Here is an 18,876-nt window from a genome sequence, read left to right as displayed (position 1 = left end):
CATTCAGATTCAACAATTGATATAATCCACGAAGATAGGACTAAAATGCCTTTGTTAATAAGTTTTGGGAATCCGTTTTTATTAGAGAAGACTTCTCTCCTTCATAAAATTTTAAGTTATCATAGTTGAAGTCCTGAATCTATCTTTTGGGTAGGAGATTCTGTCTTCCTTTTGAAAAGACTCCTAAATATTTGACTCCTTCGAAACCATGGTTTTTAAAAATGAGCTTTTACCAAAATTTGTGGGAAGGCACAAGTCTATCAAATTGAACTCCCAAATAGCATTTTTCTTATTTCTTGAACCCTCATAGCCTAAGCATCTCTCTTAGCAGCTCTAGTAATTTGAGGTCATCAGAACCAAATTACAACCCTGGTGAGGCCAGACGTTGTGCTTTTGCACTAAAAACTTCGTGATAGAGAGGGAACAGACTCCTAATCTTATCTGTATCTTCCACACTAGTGTCCTGTAATGCAATAATATTAATTATTTTTAAGACTCGGATAAAGTTGACGATTCTCTTATTTCTTCCTAGGTCCGTAATTGAATTAACATTATAAGTGAGGATGGACAACATACTTAAAATTGCATTATGGGAGTGCTCGAACTATATTTAAGTTCATTATTTATCTGAACCTTTATACCAAGTATAACCTCACATTTGTTTCTAATATATATGTATGTTAAAAAGTCTAAAAAAAGTCAAAATGCGAATTTGAAAAGGGGCTCTTTCGTTGTGTATGAAGTGTCTCTTCCAATAAATACCTCAATCATTAAAATATAATGGCTATTCACTGAGAAATCCGGAGATTCGTGCTCGAAAATTTAATCCGTCTTCCCTTGAATTGCAAGTACTAATAACTGGTTTCTTAAGACTGGGGTATTAAATATGACGTACGGAGTCTTTTATTATTATCTCACTCAAATTATGTCCTTCTCCATTGAGGACTGTCGTAGTTTGAATCACGAAACCTACATTTTCTTAAATGTGATTTGTTCGAGGGTCAGTGATCGGAATAGAATGAGCGCAACACAAACATGCAACTCCTCTCATAGTTTATAAGCACCTACAAATTTCAAATTCTCATAAAAACTGATGCTCTCAATCAATTTTTGTATTTTTTTCACTAATGAATAGAAAAATGTTCAAGCTTCCTTACTTTAAAAAAAAAAATTATTTTTTAAAAGGTTAATTTTTGTCCCAAAACGTCGAAGTCAATTCGGAGGTTTTAAGTTATTAAATGAAGCTGTATAATGCGACTTTTCCTTGATATTTTCAATGCCAATATAGTTTATTATTTAAAAGATGTACATATATTTATAGCGTTTTATGTTTCACGAAACTTCTTATCGATCAACCGTTCCAGCAACTTAATACGCGGGGAGAAAAAAGATTCGAGCACTCCCTCTTTTGTAACATACCTATAATATACCCAATACATTTGTGTCGTCTTTCAAAGTTTTTAGAAGATCTTACATTCCAAAAGAATCTATGTTCTTAATGTTAATTTCCTGTTAATATAATTTGTGTTTTGCATCCTGTTGATATTAATATGATATTATAAGTGTAATAATAAAAAAACAACTAATTAAATAATTTGCTTCTCCTCAGTCTTTTCTAGTGCTGGGAATTGTGATTCCATTCAGTGAACGAACTGAATCACTTGAATTAGTTCACGAACGATACACCACTAGTCTTTTCGTTTCCTCCTCTCCAGGACTTCCCAGAATCCGTATATTTGTACTATCAAATTTTTGAAGGAGGAGTACTTATTTCGTATGGGGAGTACAAATCCAATTTGGGATTAGTACTGGGGGAGTAGTTATTCCATATGGGATTTATACGGGAGATTACTTTTTATGGGAGTACATATTCCATACTACAGTGGGAATGCTCTGAGGAGAAAATGTGTTTATTTTGGTTAAACAACTTAATTCCTCTGCTCGGTGAGAAGGAAAAGATAAAAAAAAAAGTATTACCAGTTCGTATAGTAGAAGATTTGGACAAGGAATTAACGAAAGAAGAAATTGAATATTATATCAATAATTATTAAAAGAAATGAAGGCTCCAGGCCACTCGGTACCCCGTTTGAGTTCTACAAATCGCAAGTAAAACTTCTCAGTCCTATTCTGAAGGAAGTCTTCGTTGAAGTATTTGAAAAGGGAGTAATCCCTATACTAGGTTTTACACTAGTGTCCTGTAATGCAATAATATTAAACTTTCCTTGGACTCGGATAAAGTTGATGATTCTCTTATTTTTCCCTAGATCTGCAATTGAATTAACATTGTAAGTGAGGAATCACGGCATACTTAAAATTGCATTATTAGTATGCTCAAACTATATTTAAATTCATTAATTATATTAACCTTTATACAAAGTATAACCTCATATTTGTTTCTAATATTCCTGAAGAAGTCTACACAGGTTGGTTATCTTACTTCAACTAACTTTATTAGAGTCCTTCTATGAGACATATTATTGTTATAAACAAGAAGAGCCCTAAGAGATCCTTCATTGTCCCCCCTAGATTCTACGCCAAGCTAAAATCAACCAATCAATTGAAACATTAATAAATGAGAACATGTAAATAATAATAATAAAAAAATATTGATAAATGAGAGCATTCAAATAAAAACATAAAATGAGAAAATTGAAATAAAAGCGTAAAAGGTATGATAAAATCCTTGGTAGAGGATCTCTAATAAGTTTTTAAAAGCAGGGGGAATGTCTTTTAACACCAAAAGCAGACTTCAAACGGTCGACCAACATAATGTCCGATAACCCAGGTCTATTTTGAAAGTATCTAGAGAAGTCTGGACTCGGTTTGAAGATTGAAAAATAATTCTCTGCGGAATATACTTCATATTTCTCACTTTGTTGAAAAGGTCCCTGTCCTTCGGAGCATCAGAGGAATCGGCCAACGACATCGGTAAGCGGGGAGCTGATCCCAACAAATGGTTTATTGGCAAAATGAGGCTCTTAGTAAACATGGAATGGATGCCGGGTCAAAACGAGTCGGTGACCCTTCGCCTTTACCTTACTTGAGGAAAGAAATTCGTCCTTCAGAAAGTCCAGGACACTCCTAACCGTTTTTGGGAGAAGTGCCGTACTTCTCAATTAAGCAATCCATGATCTCCTCATAAGAACCCCCTGAATCTTCTTTTGGAAAGTTTCTGAGGATATGGCAGGTTAGCGTGGCTATCATTATATTTGCCTTCTCTTTGTCCTTTACAATCTCGTATATCCTGAAGATTGAATCCACTCTAGCGAACCAGATTTCCCCGTCCTCTTCATCGAACTGAGGAAGACGTACGTCTGTGATTTGAGGTTGTGCCAACGCCGATACATCTGGGACGGTCCACGTTGGAGGATTTGGAGCATTTTCTCAAAGGAAGAAGAAAAGCAAGTAGAAAATTCAATGATAACTTAGATGTTATTATGACACAAAGTTCTCCTTTTGTAAGGGCTTATGCGGCATCAAGAGGAGAATAGGAAAATTGAAGGGGAATGTAACTTCAGTCTTTGGCTTAAAATGCTGAGAAGAAAATTTGGTTCTCCAACATTAGGGGTTAAATTAATAATGGTGGATGGAAAAAGACTGGTAAAAAAAGAGGAGATCTTGAACTATTTTCGTAAGTGCTTTCAAAATATTATAGGAGGGAAAAACAATCTTCTTAGAAGACATTATTGGAAATTTTATAGACAAGAAATTTAAATGCGATAAGTCTTGTGGACCTGATGGAATAATTGGAAATGCTTATGTCGTGATCAAATGTATGGGGCACTAAATTTGTGGTTATTTCTACACCACAAATTTAGTGCCCATAAAAGAAGGAAATTGTGCCTTATTTACCATGTATTGGTAAATCTATGGAGAAACCCGGCTGTCTTTCAAAAGTGTTGATAAGGAAAGAATTATTATTATTCCAAAAAAAGGTAATGAAATGTACTTCCGTCATTGCAAGGCCCATAATTGTGCTCAATGAAGCATTTAGAATTATTGTTGTAGTTTTCGGTAAGCAAATTGAGCTAATTTTAAACATGAAGTGTGGTTCAGAGCAAAAAGGTTTTCTTCGTGGGAAGAGAATCATTCAAGTTACGTGGAACATTCAGACAGCACTAGAATTGAAAGATGGACGTCAAATGTATTGTGCAGTTATAGCTATTGATTTTTCAAAAGCTTTTGATTCTATCAGGCACGTTTTTATAATGAAGACTGTTAAGAAAATATTGCTTAAGAAATTTTATAATCCGATTAGGGCTCTACATTTTAATGGAGCTTCATCAATATCTTTATGTGGGTTACAGAGTAAATCAATTGAATTGAAGATAAGTTGCCGATAGGGATGCCCCGTTTCTCCTTTACTTTTCGTTGCGGCAATTGAAGAACTCAGTAGTAGTATCAAAAGGAAATATGGTAGATTTGCTATTCAACTAGGAGCTGAAAGGGAAAATAATTAATATGTATGCAGATGATGTGACTCTTATTGTAGAGACTAAATCCGAGGAGCAACTTATTAAAAGGGTCAGAATTCTCTTGGGTTGCTTAGATAAGTTTGAGATAAATTCTGGCCTTACAGTCAACAAGTATTAAACGGCAATACTACCAATTGGTAAGTTGCCGTTTTATACTTGTTGACTGCATTTCTTACACCGAAATTCGAGTTTGCGTAATACAATTTTTTAAAGAAGTTCTTGGGATTAAGTGTGACAGACATGGAGTAGTGTTAGCAAACTGGACTTCCCTTAACACTTTGATCTATAAAAAATTAGCGGAGTGAAGAAATTTTAACTAACAAAAGAGATTGTGACTTATATAACAAACAAGTAATTCTATGGATCTTGTATAAAGCTACTTGGTCTCCAATAATCGGAGAGCATTCAATTAAGGAGGAAAAAAGTTGGTTTGAAACGTTGATTTATAAATCTCATATTCCGTCATTAAAAAGAAGCAAGGGGCAACCTGGAGGTGGACTTGCCACGATTTCTAATTATTTGCCTAAAATTTACAAGAATATTTTTCTTAACTTCATTGTGAACCTGGATGTTGGTTAGAGGGTTTATATTTCCTCGAGTGGGAGTTGGAAGTGGATTTTGCTTGGAACAAAAATGATAAATTCGGAGGTGGTTCAATTTTCTTTGTTTATTGGGGCAGCTCATAGAATTTTGTCACTAAATAATGCCGTTTTTTTACTCGAACTCGACAATAGACGTAATACATAAGAACAGGGGAAAGAGGTACTCTTTTAAAAACCACGAAAATCCGAAGGAGGAGGGAAGCGTTGTATAATAACGTTATTGCAATTCATGATATTAAATGTGATGATATTTTCTCGAAAGGGAAGTTTTTACTTCATTTACAAAGGACAGCAGCAACAAATTGTATGCTGACTCCTTGGCCTATGAAAATGGGTTATTTAAAAAAATTATCAACCGAAGCTATCACGATTTATAGAAAATATCTCCGTATTCTAAGTTTGAAGGAAGATTGGACAAACCATATAATGAATTCCACTAAAGGAATTGCCGATGGCAGGAAATTCACCGCCTAATTTCAAGTGCCTATAAGTTGTATAATATTTAATGATTATTGCAAAGACTGAGGAAAAGTGCTTAATTCTGTTGTTCATGCTTTTGCTGAGTGTCCTTTTTTGCTGTTATTGAAGAAGCTTGTTGAATGGAACTTAGAAAGTCATAAAAACACCGCGTCAAACCATATCTCGGCGATAATTATTTTTGGGCTTCTGAAAAATAAGTTAATTCCTTCGAAGAATGCTAAACCAATCAGGTTTGGCTTACTTAACTCTAAGTCTTATGTTGCAAAAAAGTTGAGATTGAAGGAACCAACAGATGGTATGGAGTTGAGGGGAAAATATTATTGCAGCTGCATCACGATACATGGCTTTTGAATTGAAAATGCCTACATTGGCGTTCGATTTAGCACTGAATATTATACGTATTTTCCAAAAAACTCAATTAAATACATGAAACTTCACATTATCAAGATATTTACTAGATATAAAAATAGGAAAATCCCAAGGTTATTATAAATTCAAGGTTAGACCATCATGTAATCGGGCTTTCTAGAAATTTCAATCTGGTTTATTGTACCGACTGCTGGGCAAAAAAGCAGATTTTGGAAAAACACACGACCACTCATAGTCTATGACGTAACTATTACTAGAATTGTCAATTTAATGTATCGCACCAAGTGCTGGGCAAGAAAAACAGATTTTGAAAAACACGCAACCACTCATCTACTATGACGTCAATATTAAAAGCGTGGTGGAAGTCTAACATCAGTCGTATACGCGTTATGGTATAACCTTGTATTTTTATTAACCCTGCAAATCCTAAATATTTTGTTTTAAATTTTTTACTTTTTTGGGTATTTTATGCTTTTCTTTGTTGTTGGGATTTTTTTGTTGACCTTATTTTTTTTATTCACTGTCCATTAATATGTTAATACATCAAACTGAATCTAACGCTTAAAAACAGAGAAATGAAGAAACATTGTAATTTAAATTTTTAGCTTTGGGGTTAAACTTACATCACAACTCAAAGTTGTGCACATTTTAATACATTTAAAAGTAAAATCTGGATAAAAATACGAAAGTCAATTTGCTTGTAAAAATAGAGTAAAATTAATTTCACAATATAAAATTAAAAAAATAAACAAAAGATAACCAACCTATCAAAAACATAAAACAGACTAAATGGGTTTGTTAGATTTGTTTAATATTTTCCTTATAATCTTATTGTATAGCAAAGAGGAGTTGGGAAATATTTTATCTCTCTCTCAGCCATCCTCCAAGAATCATCGTTTCTCAGGGAAGGTATTTTCAGGGATAAAGCTGCATATCTTGCTGGAGCTGCCAGTAAAATATGAAAAAACTTGTCCTTGTAACCAAAGACTTTCCTTTTCCTTAAGCTCATCTAGTAAATTGGTAAGTCTCCTGCGTTTAAGATTCCCGGACAAAAACGAACTGACGACTCTTTAACAAAATTTTTACAACGTGCCATTCTTCCCACATTTTACAATGGCCTTTACCTAACTGTATTCGTTGAAGGTTTATTAAAAGAATCGGTAAAATAAATGATATTTTTGCTTGTTATTGTTCCTTTATAAGTATTCAGGAAATAAAGTCATACTGAAACAGCCATTAATAATCCTATTAATTCTGCTCTTGCAATAGTAAGTTCATCTTCATTTTTTGCAACTTTATGCAGATTTTTGGGCATTATGGATGTCTTAGAGAATGCTAGCTGGGATGTTAAAGTATTTGTAACAGACTTCAGTACTATATAAACTGCAACTTTCATCCCCTTTTTACTCCCATCTCCGAATATAGCAATCAGAAATTTCTAATTTCTAGAAAAAAATTCTAGAAATTTTTCTTAGCCCACACCTATTGCATCTTTCAACGATCTTAGGTGGTATGAATTTAATTGCTTATATGATTATCTCAAGTAGAAACAATCTTATGATTAGTGTGCGTCTATCAAGATTACTTGTAGATAGAAACCTCAAAGGAGTACAACTCTACAGCTGGGATTTCCCTAAGCACGGAATTCTAGACACAATTTTTCCTTTTTTTCCTTACAGGTTAGGGTCTTTGTTCTTTTATTCAGTTTGTTATATTTTTCTTAAACGTAACAACGAAATTCGATATTGTTCCTCGAGTCATTTGTATAACTTAGACTTAATCCTTGATTATTCTCTCCAAATCACGGAATATTCTAATAACCGTGAGCTCAATATTCTCAAGACTGGAACTAAAGGAAGCTTGTAAGAAAATTGATGTAATTTGATTAAACTGACTCCATAATAATAATTATTTTTTTGAACACTTATTACATTAATGATAATGTTTAAATTGAAGAGACAATTATTTTGTCATAGTTATATAATATATGTACTTAATGAATTTGAAATCGTGTTTCAGATATTTTTTCATAATGCCAGTCTGCTCTTGTGTACCAAATTGTCGCATTGGATATAAAAATGCACCAAAAGACCCTATTGTGTCTCCACACTCTTTCCCTCATGATGAATACTTAAAAAGTGCTTGACTTAGAGCGATTACTAGGCAAGCTGGTGGAGTTTAGGCACCTTTTAAGAATTCACAAGTTTCCTCTCTTCATTTTTAAGACGCTTATTTTGTTACAGAAAGTCGAGATAAGCTCCGGAAGATTCGAAAAAAAACACAACTGTTAAAATCGGTGGATATCAATCTCAAGAATCGATATTTGAAACCTTCTTCTATTCCTAAACTTTTTCCAAATCTTCCTAAGTACTTGTCTAATCACAAACATGAGAGAACAACTAAAAACTTACTTCATCAGCAAGGCTTGTAGCTGTAAATCTCAGTATTTTCAAAGATGAAGAAACTTTTTGGAAAATGGACTCTGTGGGTGACTTTGATGATTTATGTTCAGAAGTTAATAGTGAAATACTTACGTCTAATATCCATTATAGAAAAACAGATAATTGTATTCAATTTTATTGTTTGGAAGGTTCACATCATAGCTTCCTTGAAATAATATTCACTTTTTCTATTCAAATGGATCTGACATTCTTACTCTTCCATAAGAATATGAAAGTGCATCATAAGATTATTCAACACATAACAGTTGAAGAGAAGATTACTTCTATCAGTAAGCTTCAAAATATATTAGCCTATATGAAATCTCTTAAATCTCCGTCAATGCAAGCTACCATTTGCAATGCCTTGAATGATTTTAATAAGCTTATTAAAAATTCGTCATCGGATCTTAACTCTCATCAGCGAAAAAAAATGAGATTTATATGTGAACAGCTCAATCTGCTTAACTCTTTTGCAACGTTATTCACCGGGATATTTGGCATCCTTCCTAGTTTGGAACAAAACGAGTCCTGCACTACATCGCCATATGTCCATTGATGGTGTAACTCTACCTTCACCTAATCACCTTAATAAACTGTCTTCTTCATTGACAATCAATGTGGAGTTATCATCTTCATCAAGAGAATACTTGTTTGCAAGATATAAATCATTATCAGATGTCCAGATGAAAGTTGTTCTCTGTGTGGATGAAGTTTATACTGCTCAAAGGGTTAAGTTTTTTGGAGGAAAATTGACGGGACAGGAAGGAGGTAAAATAAAAAACTCTGCTAGTCTTCATGATAAAATCAATATGTTCAAATTATCGAGACACGGTTGCACTTTATCCGATTGTTAACCTCAACTAAAAAACGCTATATGATCTAATGCTACAAATAAACTCTGAGCTTTTTAAAATCCGATCTAATGTTATAACTATTTCGATGGACAATGCAAGTCCCAACAGGAAATGCTATTTAAACAAATTCTGTAAAGGATCTTGGAAACCAAATATACCAAATCTAGCTGCTCCAGATTTCCCCCTCTTTCTTCACTTTGATAGTACCCACAATTTCAAAAACTATTATAAGTGTTTCCAAAGGAGAAAAATATTGAGATGTCCTAATTTCGGTGATATTGACCTCTTATCTTCAAATTTTCAACTCGTCATTGACTTTTATGAGATGAAAAAACATAAGTCCCACAAAATTGCTCACAAGTTAACCTTCAAAATCAGTATATCCAGTACATATTGAAAACGTTTTACTGGCTGACAGCATTTTCCATGAGAACACCATTGCTGCTCTTCAATATCACTCCTCTTCACACCCTACATGGGAAATAAACGGAAACTTCCTCTCCGTTGTAAGAACTTATTGGAACATCGTCAATTGCAAGACACCTTCAGCGGGGATTAGAAAAAGATATACTTTTAAAGTCTCCACTCTCCTACGGACTTCTGTTTTTCTCTAGTTATTAAAATGTACATTGTGTATCAACCTATAATGAAAAATCAAAATCGTTGCTTTTCCAATCCCAACATTTAGGAAGAGTATTCTCTTGTTTTTTATTATTATTTATTTGTTTTTTTATTATATACATTTACTTACTAAAGAATGATATAATAACAATAAGTAAAACAGTAATCGTATGAAAATAGTAAATTGCTGTTGCATTATTAGCCCTGCTGGTGTATTGCACAACCTGTGGGCAGAAAAAGTAAATAGAGGCTCGAATAAGGGGTTCCGTTCCCAATTATAATATTTTGGCGGTGGGTCATAAAGCTACTCAGGGCATACTGACATATTGTTTTGTACCTCTGAACCCTATTTTTCAAGCACTATTAATAACTAAGAAAATATAAATTAAATTATGAAAAATGTTTCCAATGCTGAGGGAACTCTGGCAAGGACGAAATTATAACGAAGACGAAAATCTGACAAAAATCATGACAAAGACGAGACGAAACTTTGACGAAGACGAAACTCTGGCAAAGACGAAATTCTGACTTAGACGAATTTGGATGAAGACGAAACTCTGACTAAGTAATTTAATGTTAATATATTATCTATATTGAGATGTCAATAAATAACTTTATTGTGTATTTTAGTCCAGATAAATTTAGTTTTATACATAAAAAGTCGGGAAAATTTGAACTAAAAATCCTTATTTCTTACATTTAATTCCATAATATTTAATTTTGTAAATCTTAATTTTTAATAAGTAGGATATTGACATAATAATTAACCTTAAATATAGCGTAAAAACAGTTGAATGATTGAAATATTTCTCAATAGAAAATTGTAGAACAATAAACGATGAATATAAAACTGTATTCGGTTTATTTTTAGGATGCATAATCGTATGTAATAAGTATGTTTGTTGGAGGATTAATAAGTAACAAATGTTTGACAAAAAAAGAAGTCATTATGAGAATTTTTTGTGTGCTAAATTCATTTACTGTTTACGAAAGGGGTAATCTACATCAACGCTCCGTAACTATAGTTTAAAATATCATGAGGCCAACTTCTAGTAAAGTAAATATTAAATCAAAAAATACATTTCTCATTAAGAAATATTTGGATATATATTATGTCTTTACTTCCTTATCTAGATTATAAAAGTGCTAGTTGTTATTGCTATATTAGTCGGAATTATTTTATATAATTGGAATCTTAATACATTTACTGAGGAAGATTCAAATTTTAAAAAATTTCTTGTCAATGATAAGTCACCAAAGAGAGAAGAAAATGTCAAATACATTTTTTACCACTCCAATGCTTTCGGTGGAAGTTGGGAACTGATATTTGGCTACGGAAAGCGGCCGTTCGAGAATTGTGAATACAGGTATTTAAAGAAATAAAGTAATTACAATGTCAATACATATCTTATAAATGTATAAGTAATTTCTATACAAATTAAACGTTGTACAAAGAATCAGGATAATTATAATTAAATAGAATTATTATTTTAGCAACTGCTATCTCTCCGGGGACTACTCAAAACCTATTCCAATTCATAAATATTCAGCAGTTATAGTTCATGTCAAAGATCATTGTGGTCCAGAAGCAGCTAAACGCGTACGGCAAAGTCGAGGAGGAATGAAAGGACCGTTCATCTATTATTTAACAGAGAGTGCACTTTATGATTGTCAATTTGATTTTAGTCTATATGATGGTGTATTCAATTGGACAATGGATTATCACCCAAATGCTGACATTCCATCAATGTACGGTAACACCTATAAGGTGAAGAAAAAACAGCCCGTTCCGAACATTCAAAGTATTTTGCGGAAAAAGAATAAACTTCTATTTTGGATTTCCACACATAGATTATCTAAAGGGAAAAGGGACAATTACTTTGAGCTTCTAACTGAACATATTTCTGGAGACAAATATGGAGCATTTGGTCCTCACTACTGTCCTGACTCACCCAACCCTATGCGAATCGATTGTAAAAAGTATTTTGCTCCATATTACAAATTTTACTTTGCCTCTGAAAATTCTTTGTGTAATGACTATGTGACGGAAAAGTATTTTCAAGTACTACGTCTCCCTATTGTGCCTGTGGTATATGGTAAGGCCAATTACACAGCAATCTCACCTCCACATTCATTTATCAATGTAAGGGATTTCAAGAGTCCAAAGGATTTAGCTGAATATCTCACGTATCTTGATAAAAATGATACTGCCTACGCGGAATACTTCCAATGGAAACTATATGGGCATTATAAAGTTAGCAGTGTTACACAAGAAGCTCAAAAGACTCTCTGTCATTTATGCAATAAGTTAAATAATTTAGAGCCTAGGCCTGCATACACGTCAGCTCAAATGGATAAGTACTGGAGAGGAACAAAGGAAACCCCTGTATGTAGCACGCCTGAAGACTTAATACCAGGTTTAAAAGAAGGAATAGCAAGAAGACGTAAAAATTAGCTTTATTGTTTTTAGAATTTTTGGTAACCATATGTAAAAAAGTGTGCTAAAAGCAAATACTTGTATAAATGCATACAGATGTTTTAATTTATTTGAAGTGTTTTTTTTTGTTTTTTTTGAGGACTCTATTTTACAGCATGTTATATAAAAAATACATCGTAATAAACGGAGAAATTACATTTAGTGTAAAAATATAAGTAAACATTGTGCATGATGACTATATATTGACTAAAGATGAATTCGGCCTTCAAATTTGCCACGGGAATAAGTGATACAACATCCATGTATTTGCCCCCAGCAGACTTAATCATAGAGGTGAGGACAGTTTTAGTGGTTTGATTGTTCTCAGTTCCTAGAAACTTGCCTCTCACAAACTCCACTCTTTGAGCAGAGTAGACCTCATCAATTATGAGAGTCACATTTCGTTCTCTTCTGTTCAGGTCCTTTATTCGGGTACTTAAATATTGTAAGGTTGAAACTGGCAAACCTGCCTCTACAGTTACAGCACTTGAAAGGGCACTAAGATGCTGGGCACATGGAATTGTTAGAGTATTTGATCAATAAATTTGGTCTTAGAGGGCAGTACTCATATTTTGCCACAAAAGACAAACAGAAAGAAGGCCTGCACTGTACCTCCTCGCTTTTGGGTCTGGAGGAGTAGTGGCAACTGCTCTGTTAAAAATTCCAATTTTGATGTTTGGGGTTTCTCCAAGTCTTGGGATTTATTCAATCTATACAACAAGCTCATAGTGACTTTATACGTGTCATATTGAGTCAATTACTCCTTTGATCCAAGATGACTGAAGCTATTGATAGCTTCAGTCACAGAATTGATCTTATTCAATTTTAATCCAAGAAAGTGAGAGACTGAAGTGTTACTGATCCTGTGATGCCGTAGGAAAACTTTGAAGGTGAGGTTGTCCTCGATTTCCAAACTTGCTTTGATTTCTAGACCCTTGTCCTCAGTAGCTTCAAGTTTTACGAGTGACAATTTGGGTACTTTTATAAGAAGAAATCCTGATGGCAATGTCTCCCGAGATAACTTATCAAACATATCCGTTGATGTGTGCACTTCTTCCTCATAAAATATTTCAGACTCCAAGGCCTCTTGACGTTGGTGTTCAAGTTGGAGTCTTTGACTACTCGTGGAAGCTCGAGTTGGCCAGCACATTCAGTCAGTGGTGATGATAAGGAAAGGTAGTTCGGAGGCTTAAGGATTGCATTGCTTTGCTTAGGCCAAACTGAGGGGACAGCATCATTTTTCAAGGGTCTGCAAGTCATAAATTAATAAATAATACATCAATTACGATAAATTTAAGCTGATTTACCCCCTACGAGGTTGCTTTCTATACTCCTGGCCTTTCCCATCTCGCTTTTCAACGGAATTAGTAATGAAGTCTTCCTCTTTAAAATGTAGGCAACATATCCTTGAATTTTCTTTAATTGTCTAAATGGTTGTTTTGGTTTTAAGATCCGGGATTGATCTAGGTATTGCCCTTTCCAGCCTGACTGAAGATGAGGATTAGGGTGTCCATTGGAACCAGGAAATTTGTGATAACTAATTTCAGGGTTCTTGGGGGTACTGTCATACCCCTGTCTACATCCTGGGCACAGCATTTCCATCCCATTCTTTTCCAAAAAACAACTATTAAATAATTAACAATCCCTATATAATTGATTGAAAACAATAACGTCGTCACACCAAAACTAAGTACTACTTCTTCTAAAAAGTGAATAATTTTAATAATAAAGGGCAAAACATCCAGCCACTTTATGGAGCCGGCGTGCGTCTCTTCTTCTGAAGAGTGCAGTCCAGAAGCTTAGAGACGTCCATGAATCTACATATTAGATAACCATTGTCTTCTTCTAGTTAGTTATTGCATTTTTTGGAAAGGGAAATCTAAGGAACTGTATGTTTCTATGATTTTTTTGAATATTTGGATCCAGTTTGGCTCATACATCCGATCATTGAGCATCCATCCATGATGAAAAAAATGAATGTAAGTTAAACATCAACAAAAAAACTCTGAAGAGAAAGGGAAGACAAACTATTTGGATTTTTAAAATATATCAAAAATTAGTTTAAAATAATTAAAGTAAATATCCCCCTAATAATAGCTCTATAAGGTTCATATTTAGTTTGTAAAATTGACAAAATTTCGTAAAATTGTATTTAGTCAATCTGTTCCCCTTACTTGGATTCCTTCCTTCTAAGTAATGAAACTATTATAGAATTAAACGCTCGTAATTATTATAGAATGAAGTAAGTAGAATTGAATGGATGATAATTTAAATAATATTTGAATGATATTAATAACATGCATCATACGTATTGTTATTCATATGTCACAGTTTTATAAATGATGTATGGAGTTGTGACGTAGGAATGTTGATTTAAAAGCGACATCTTGAAAAAAAAGTGCCAACGTGGGTACACTCAATTTTTACAGGCTAGCTGCCTCGACTTTCTTTTAATGCTTCAAGTCACATTGGTTTTATATGAGTAGTATTGGAAAAAAAGTAAACCTAACATCTACAATGGGATAATCTCTGAAACCTCCCGAAAATACCCCCAGATGAGATTTCAAAGTCAAGAGTAAGTGGCAATGGGTATGTAAATGTTCTTAAGAAAATTTTAATTCCTTTCCTAAGAGTACTGCAGCTCGAGTTTACCTGGGAAATAGTTTTAAATGAGAGACGTTTTGTTCTCTTAATGGAAAAGGAAGAAGTGTTACCCTATAAAAGGGATAATATTAAGCATATTTATGTCTATGATATTGCTGTGAAAAATGGATTTATTTAACCCGAGCTAGCAGGAGCTAATCCAAAGTTTGGTCAAAGTAAAGCCTGCTTCTATACAAGATTCCCTGTTGATGTCAGGCGAAGGATCCATGATCTTAAAGAAAGCAAAAATTAAAATTTCATGTAAAGAATGTAAATGGTGCATCTGAGACAGTTATCTTCAAACTAAAGGAATTGATAAAATCATTATCCAAAGAGAAACCCTTCCGATGCTCAGGTTGAAGAAAAATATAGAAAGTTATAAAGAACTATGGTGAGACAGCAACTATATTGTTAAGTTAATTGCTGATACTTCAACAATAACACAGATTGTACTTATTCAAGGATATTTAATAAAAGCCAAGTCTTCTGGAGTGAAACTTTAGATTAAAAAATGCTTCAATTTTGGGCATATGAAACAATATTTTACTGAAAAAAGATTAAAAACTTACGAGTATGAAGTACGAGTTAAAAGGAAAATCCATGAGAGTCTTACCCCTGAACCACCCAGTATGGTTGAGAGCAACGGTCCAAAAATTCTGGAAGAAAATCCTGGAGAAAATAGAGATGCTAGTGTCGAAAATAGGTAGTAATCATTCTCAGAACCAAAATCAACTAAGGAACGACTCTCAGAAGAGACAAGCTCTTTTTTTGGGAGAATGATTTAGTAGCAATCAGTTACCGACCGAAGAAAACGATAAATTTGAGCATATTTATCTCAATGAGAAGAAAATTCTGACATTTAAAGGTCGCAATAATTTTTTTCCTCTTTGAGGGGCTCACCTTATAATGAATCGGAAAATATATCTAAGAAAAATGGACAAAGCAATGCAAATAAATGAAACATTCGCTTGCAATCACATTTTATTTTAAAACACGGAACTCCCTCACAATATTTAGTGGAAATAAATCAACCAGACTCCAAATATTCCCCGGACAAAGATAAAACTCCTTCAAAGCAGCCCAAAGCATAGGATCATTCATCAATAAAATGAACTTATCCATTAAAAAATAATAACCCTCAACGTCAGGGAGGAAGGGCAAAAAGGGAAAAAACATGCAATAATGAAACAAATTCTTTTATTTGACGCTGATATAATCTGCTTACAAGATATAAAATCCTCTGTTTCCTCCTCATGTAGAAATGATTGTCTTTGGTGCCTACCGCCGAATCCCTTCCACTTTTTTACCATTATACTTTAAGAAAAGGAGTTTTTACTTTAATAAATAAAATAAATTTTAAAGTAACATCTTGCATGAAATAATATTTCCTTAGCGAGTGGCACAATATTCGTATTTGTAATGGTGATGTAATAATTAATTTAATTAATGCGTATGACCCCAATGAAAGATGTATTCCCTTCTATCAAGAAATTATGGATGATCACGTGGATAGTTCTATACCACTTATATTGAGCGGTAATCTTAATGTTGACGCTACTCTTGTTCAACAGAGGAACAAAAGTCGAGGATATATTTGGCTCTTATCTCTTTGCAACTTCTGCACCTCACTGAGAACGCACTTCATCGATCAAAACCCTATTCTGATCATAGAATTATAGAATTTAAATTTCAGATCAACCTCAAAACGTTCGTTTTAGGATTCCAAGATGGATTCTAGAAGATTTTGGATTCAAGAAGAGAATGAGAAGCAATTTGAGAAAGGGATATTCTTCTGCCTGCTCTTCAGATGCGTCAGTCGATGTTTTTACAAAAAATAATCCAGACAGCGACATCATTAGTTTTATAAGAAAAATGAAGGAATTCAAAGATTAACCAAGTTCAAATAGAAAACCTTCCTTACAGCAATTCCATTTTTGCCCGTTCGATTATGGCTGACTCAATTAATTCTTTTAGAGTCGCAAAGGCTGTGGAAGCTGAAATGGAGGCCATAGTCATTGTAGAAAACAACTCGCCGAGAAGATTAAATTATCTGTCTAAATTACAAAATAGCTCAGCACTAAATGTCAAGAAAATAGTTTATGTTCGAAAAATCCTAACTGAAACTGAAGATATTATAAGCTACTTCTATTCTGTATTCCAGGCAATTGTTGGGTCTGGAATACCTCTTTTTCCAAAAAGGTGAAAAATGACACTCAATCCTGAACAAAAAGTGATGACTAAGGACAATATCACTCGATATATTACTGAAAAATACAAAGATAGTAAAGCTCCAGGTCTGCATGAAATTATTGGCAAACTTTACTCAATGTTTCCAAGTGAGATTGTTCCATTTCTTTTAAAAATTGGTAAAACGATGGAAAGTAAAGGCAAGATGCCCAGTTCAGTGACATAGGGAAGAATAGCTCTAATTCCGAAGAAGGTAGACGGTTCTGATTTTAGTCACTGGAGATCCATTACGGTACTCAACGATTCATACAGAATTTTGTCCGAGGTTATGGCTGAACAAGTGGAGGAAATAAAGGGATGGGGGTTTAACAGAAAGGATTTTTAAAGAAGAGGAAAATATATGATGTCTCTCGAAATATTGGTGCATGTATTGACTCGATTTCAGAAAGGCAAAAATTTTGTGGATTTGGTATAAATCTAGCAGGATCGAGTCACGTGATAGATCTCTACGCTGACTATGTCACTTTAACAATTGAGGGTAATTCTGAGCCACAACTTCTGAAAAGAATTTAACTTTAGTGATATCTATTGGTGGATCATGTTTGGGTTGGACTTGACGAAAAATTCTTTGGAATTGCGTTCCAGTTTATGAAAGGGATACCACGAATCATGGTAAAAAGTTTTTCTTCCGAAATCTACCAAACCCAAAAGATCTACAAGTTAGTGCGATCACGAATTTTTTTTTTACCTTTTACGAATTTGAACAACCTATACCTTTTCTTGATGGTAGATTCATATTCCTCTATTAAGATCTCTGAAAAAGCATAAATTGTCGAAGCCGTGGCATCTAAAAAATGTCCAGTTCCTAGAACAGTTTCAAAGTTGATACGATATGCAAAAATATAATAATATAGCATTATTTAGTCTCCCTCAAAATTGGAAGGTTCCTTGGGTCCTTAGCAAAAATCAATGACGAGAAGAAGTTTACGAACCAACTCCAAATCTCTGCGGACTGTATCAGATTCACAAGAACGTGTAAAGACTGTGGCAAAATCTTCAATTCGACAGTCCATGGGTTTGTAGAATGCCAAGCAGTCAGTATTTTAAAGTGTATAATCTGAAAGACCTACCAAAATACACGTCGAATGAGTGGAAGCGTATTATCCTTTTTGGATTCGGAGGCCGTGGGACTACCTCAGATGCTAAAGTAATTCGCCATTCTCAATGCAAAGGTTCTTATATTACTGAAGATGAGATCGGTTAGAATCTGGCTCCCTCACATATCCTAACATGCATAGAATCATTAATGAGAGTGATTCATGCACATAGTTTTCCCACCTAGCAAAGAGCGGGGTTTTCTTACAGTGGGATTTTTTCGTTCTTATTTCGCCGGGATGTTTTATCCTTTTTTGTTTTCCCTACCTACGGTAGAAGCGTTTTTTACCCACATGCATTTTATATGTTCAGTTGAAATATACACGTTGTACTCTTAACACCAAATTACTCTTGTTCGTGTTTTAAAGTAAGTCATAAAGTCCACAATTCTTAAACATCTTTGAGTATCGAGAGAGGCTTGAATCATCACATGGTCCTTCGGCCAACCTAGAACCACATAGAAGTTATTTTTCTTAGAGATTCATTTGATTTTGTTGTTTCTTTTAAGCTTTTTATTTTCAAATTACTACAATATTTTCAATAAGTGTTGTGCTCCTTTGAACTATTATTCAC

The 18,876-nt window shown here is 33.8% G+C and overlaps 1 protein-coding gene and 1 long non-coding RNA gene across 2 annotated transcripts; one reads left to right on the top strand and one right to left on the bottom strand.

Annotated features, from left to right (window-relative positions):
• The first annotated feature begins 10,759 nt into the window (after window positions 1–10,759).
• LOC121120054 (4-galactosyl-N-acetylglucosaminide 3-alpha-L-fucosyltransferase FUT6) lies at window positions 10,760–12,506 on the top strand. The gene is made up of 3 exons (XM_040714903.2): window positions 10,760–10,899; window positions 10,977–11,209; window positions 11,337–12,506. The coding sequence occupies exons 1-3, from the start codon at window positions 10,879–10,881 to the stop codon at window positions 12,295–12,297; spliced, it is 1,215 nt and encodes a 404-aa protein (XP_040570837.1). The 5' UTR covers window positions 10,760–10,878; the 3' UTR covers window positions 12,298–12,506.
• Window positions 12,395–14,073, bottom strand: LOC121120065 (uncharacterized). The gene is made up of 2 exons (XR_005864906.2): window positions 13,626–14,073; window positions 12,395–13,567 (listed from the first exon to the last, which is right to left on the bottom strand). It is a non-coding gene; the product is annotated as an uncharacterized lncRNA (long non-coding RNA).
• Between the last annotated feature and the right edge of the window lie 4,803 nt (window positions 14,074–18,876).

The sequence above is a fragment of the Lepeophtheirus salmonis genome, chromosome 1 (assembly GCF_016086655.4).
Source record: "Lepeophtheirus salmonis chromosome 1, UVic_Lsal_1.4, whole genome shotgun sequence".
NCBI classification, from domain to species: domain Eukaryota; kingdom Metazoa; phylum Arthropoda; class Copepoda; order Siphonostomatoida; family Caligidae; genus Lepeophtheirus; species Lepeophtheirus salmonis.
The sequence above is the reverse complement of the archived record's forward strand: the minus strand, read 5'-3'. Positions and strand labels throughout refer to the sequence as shown.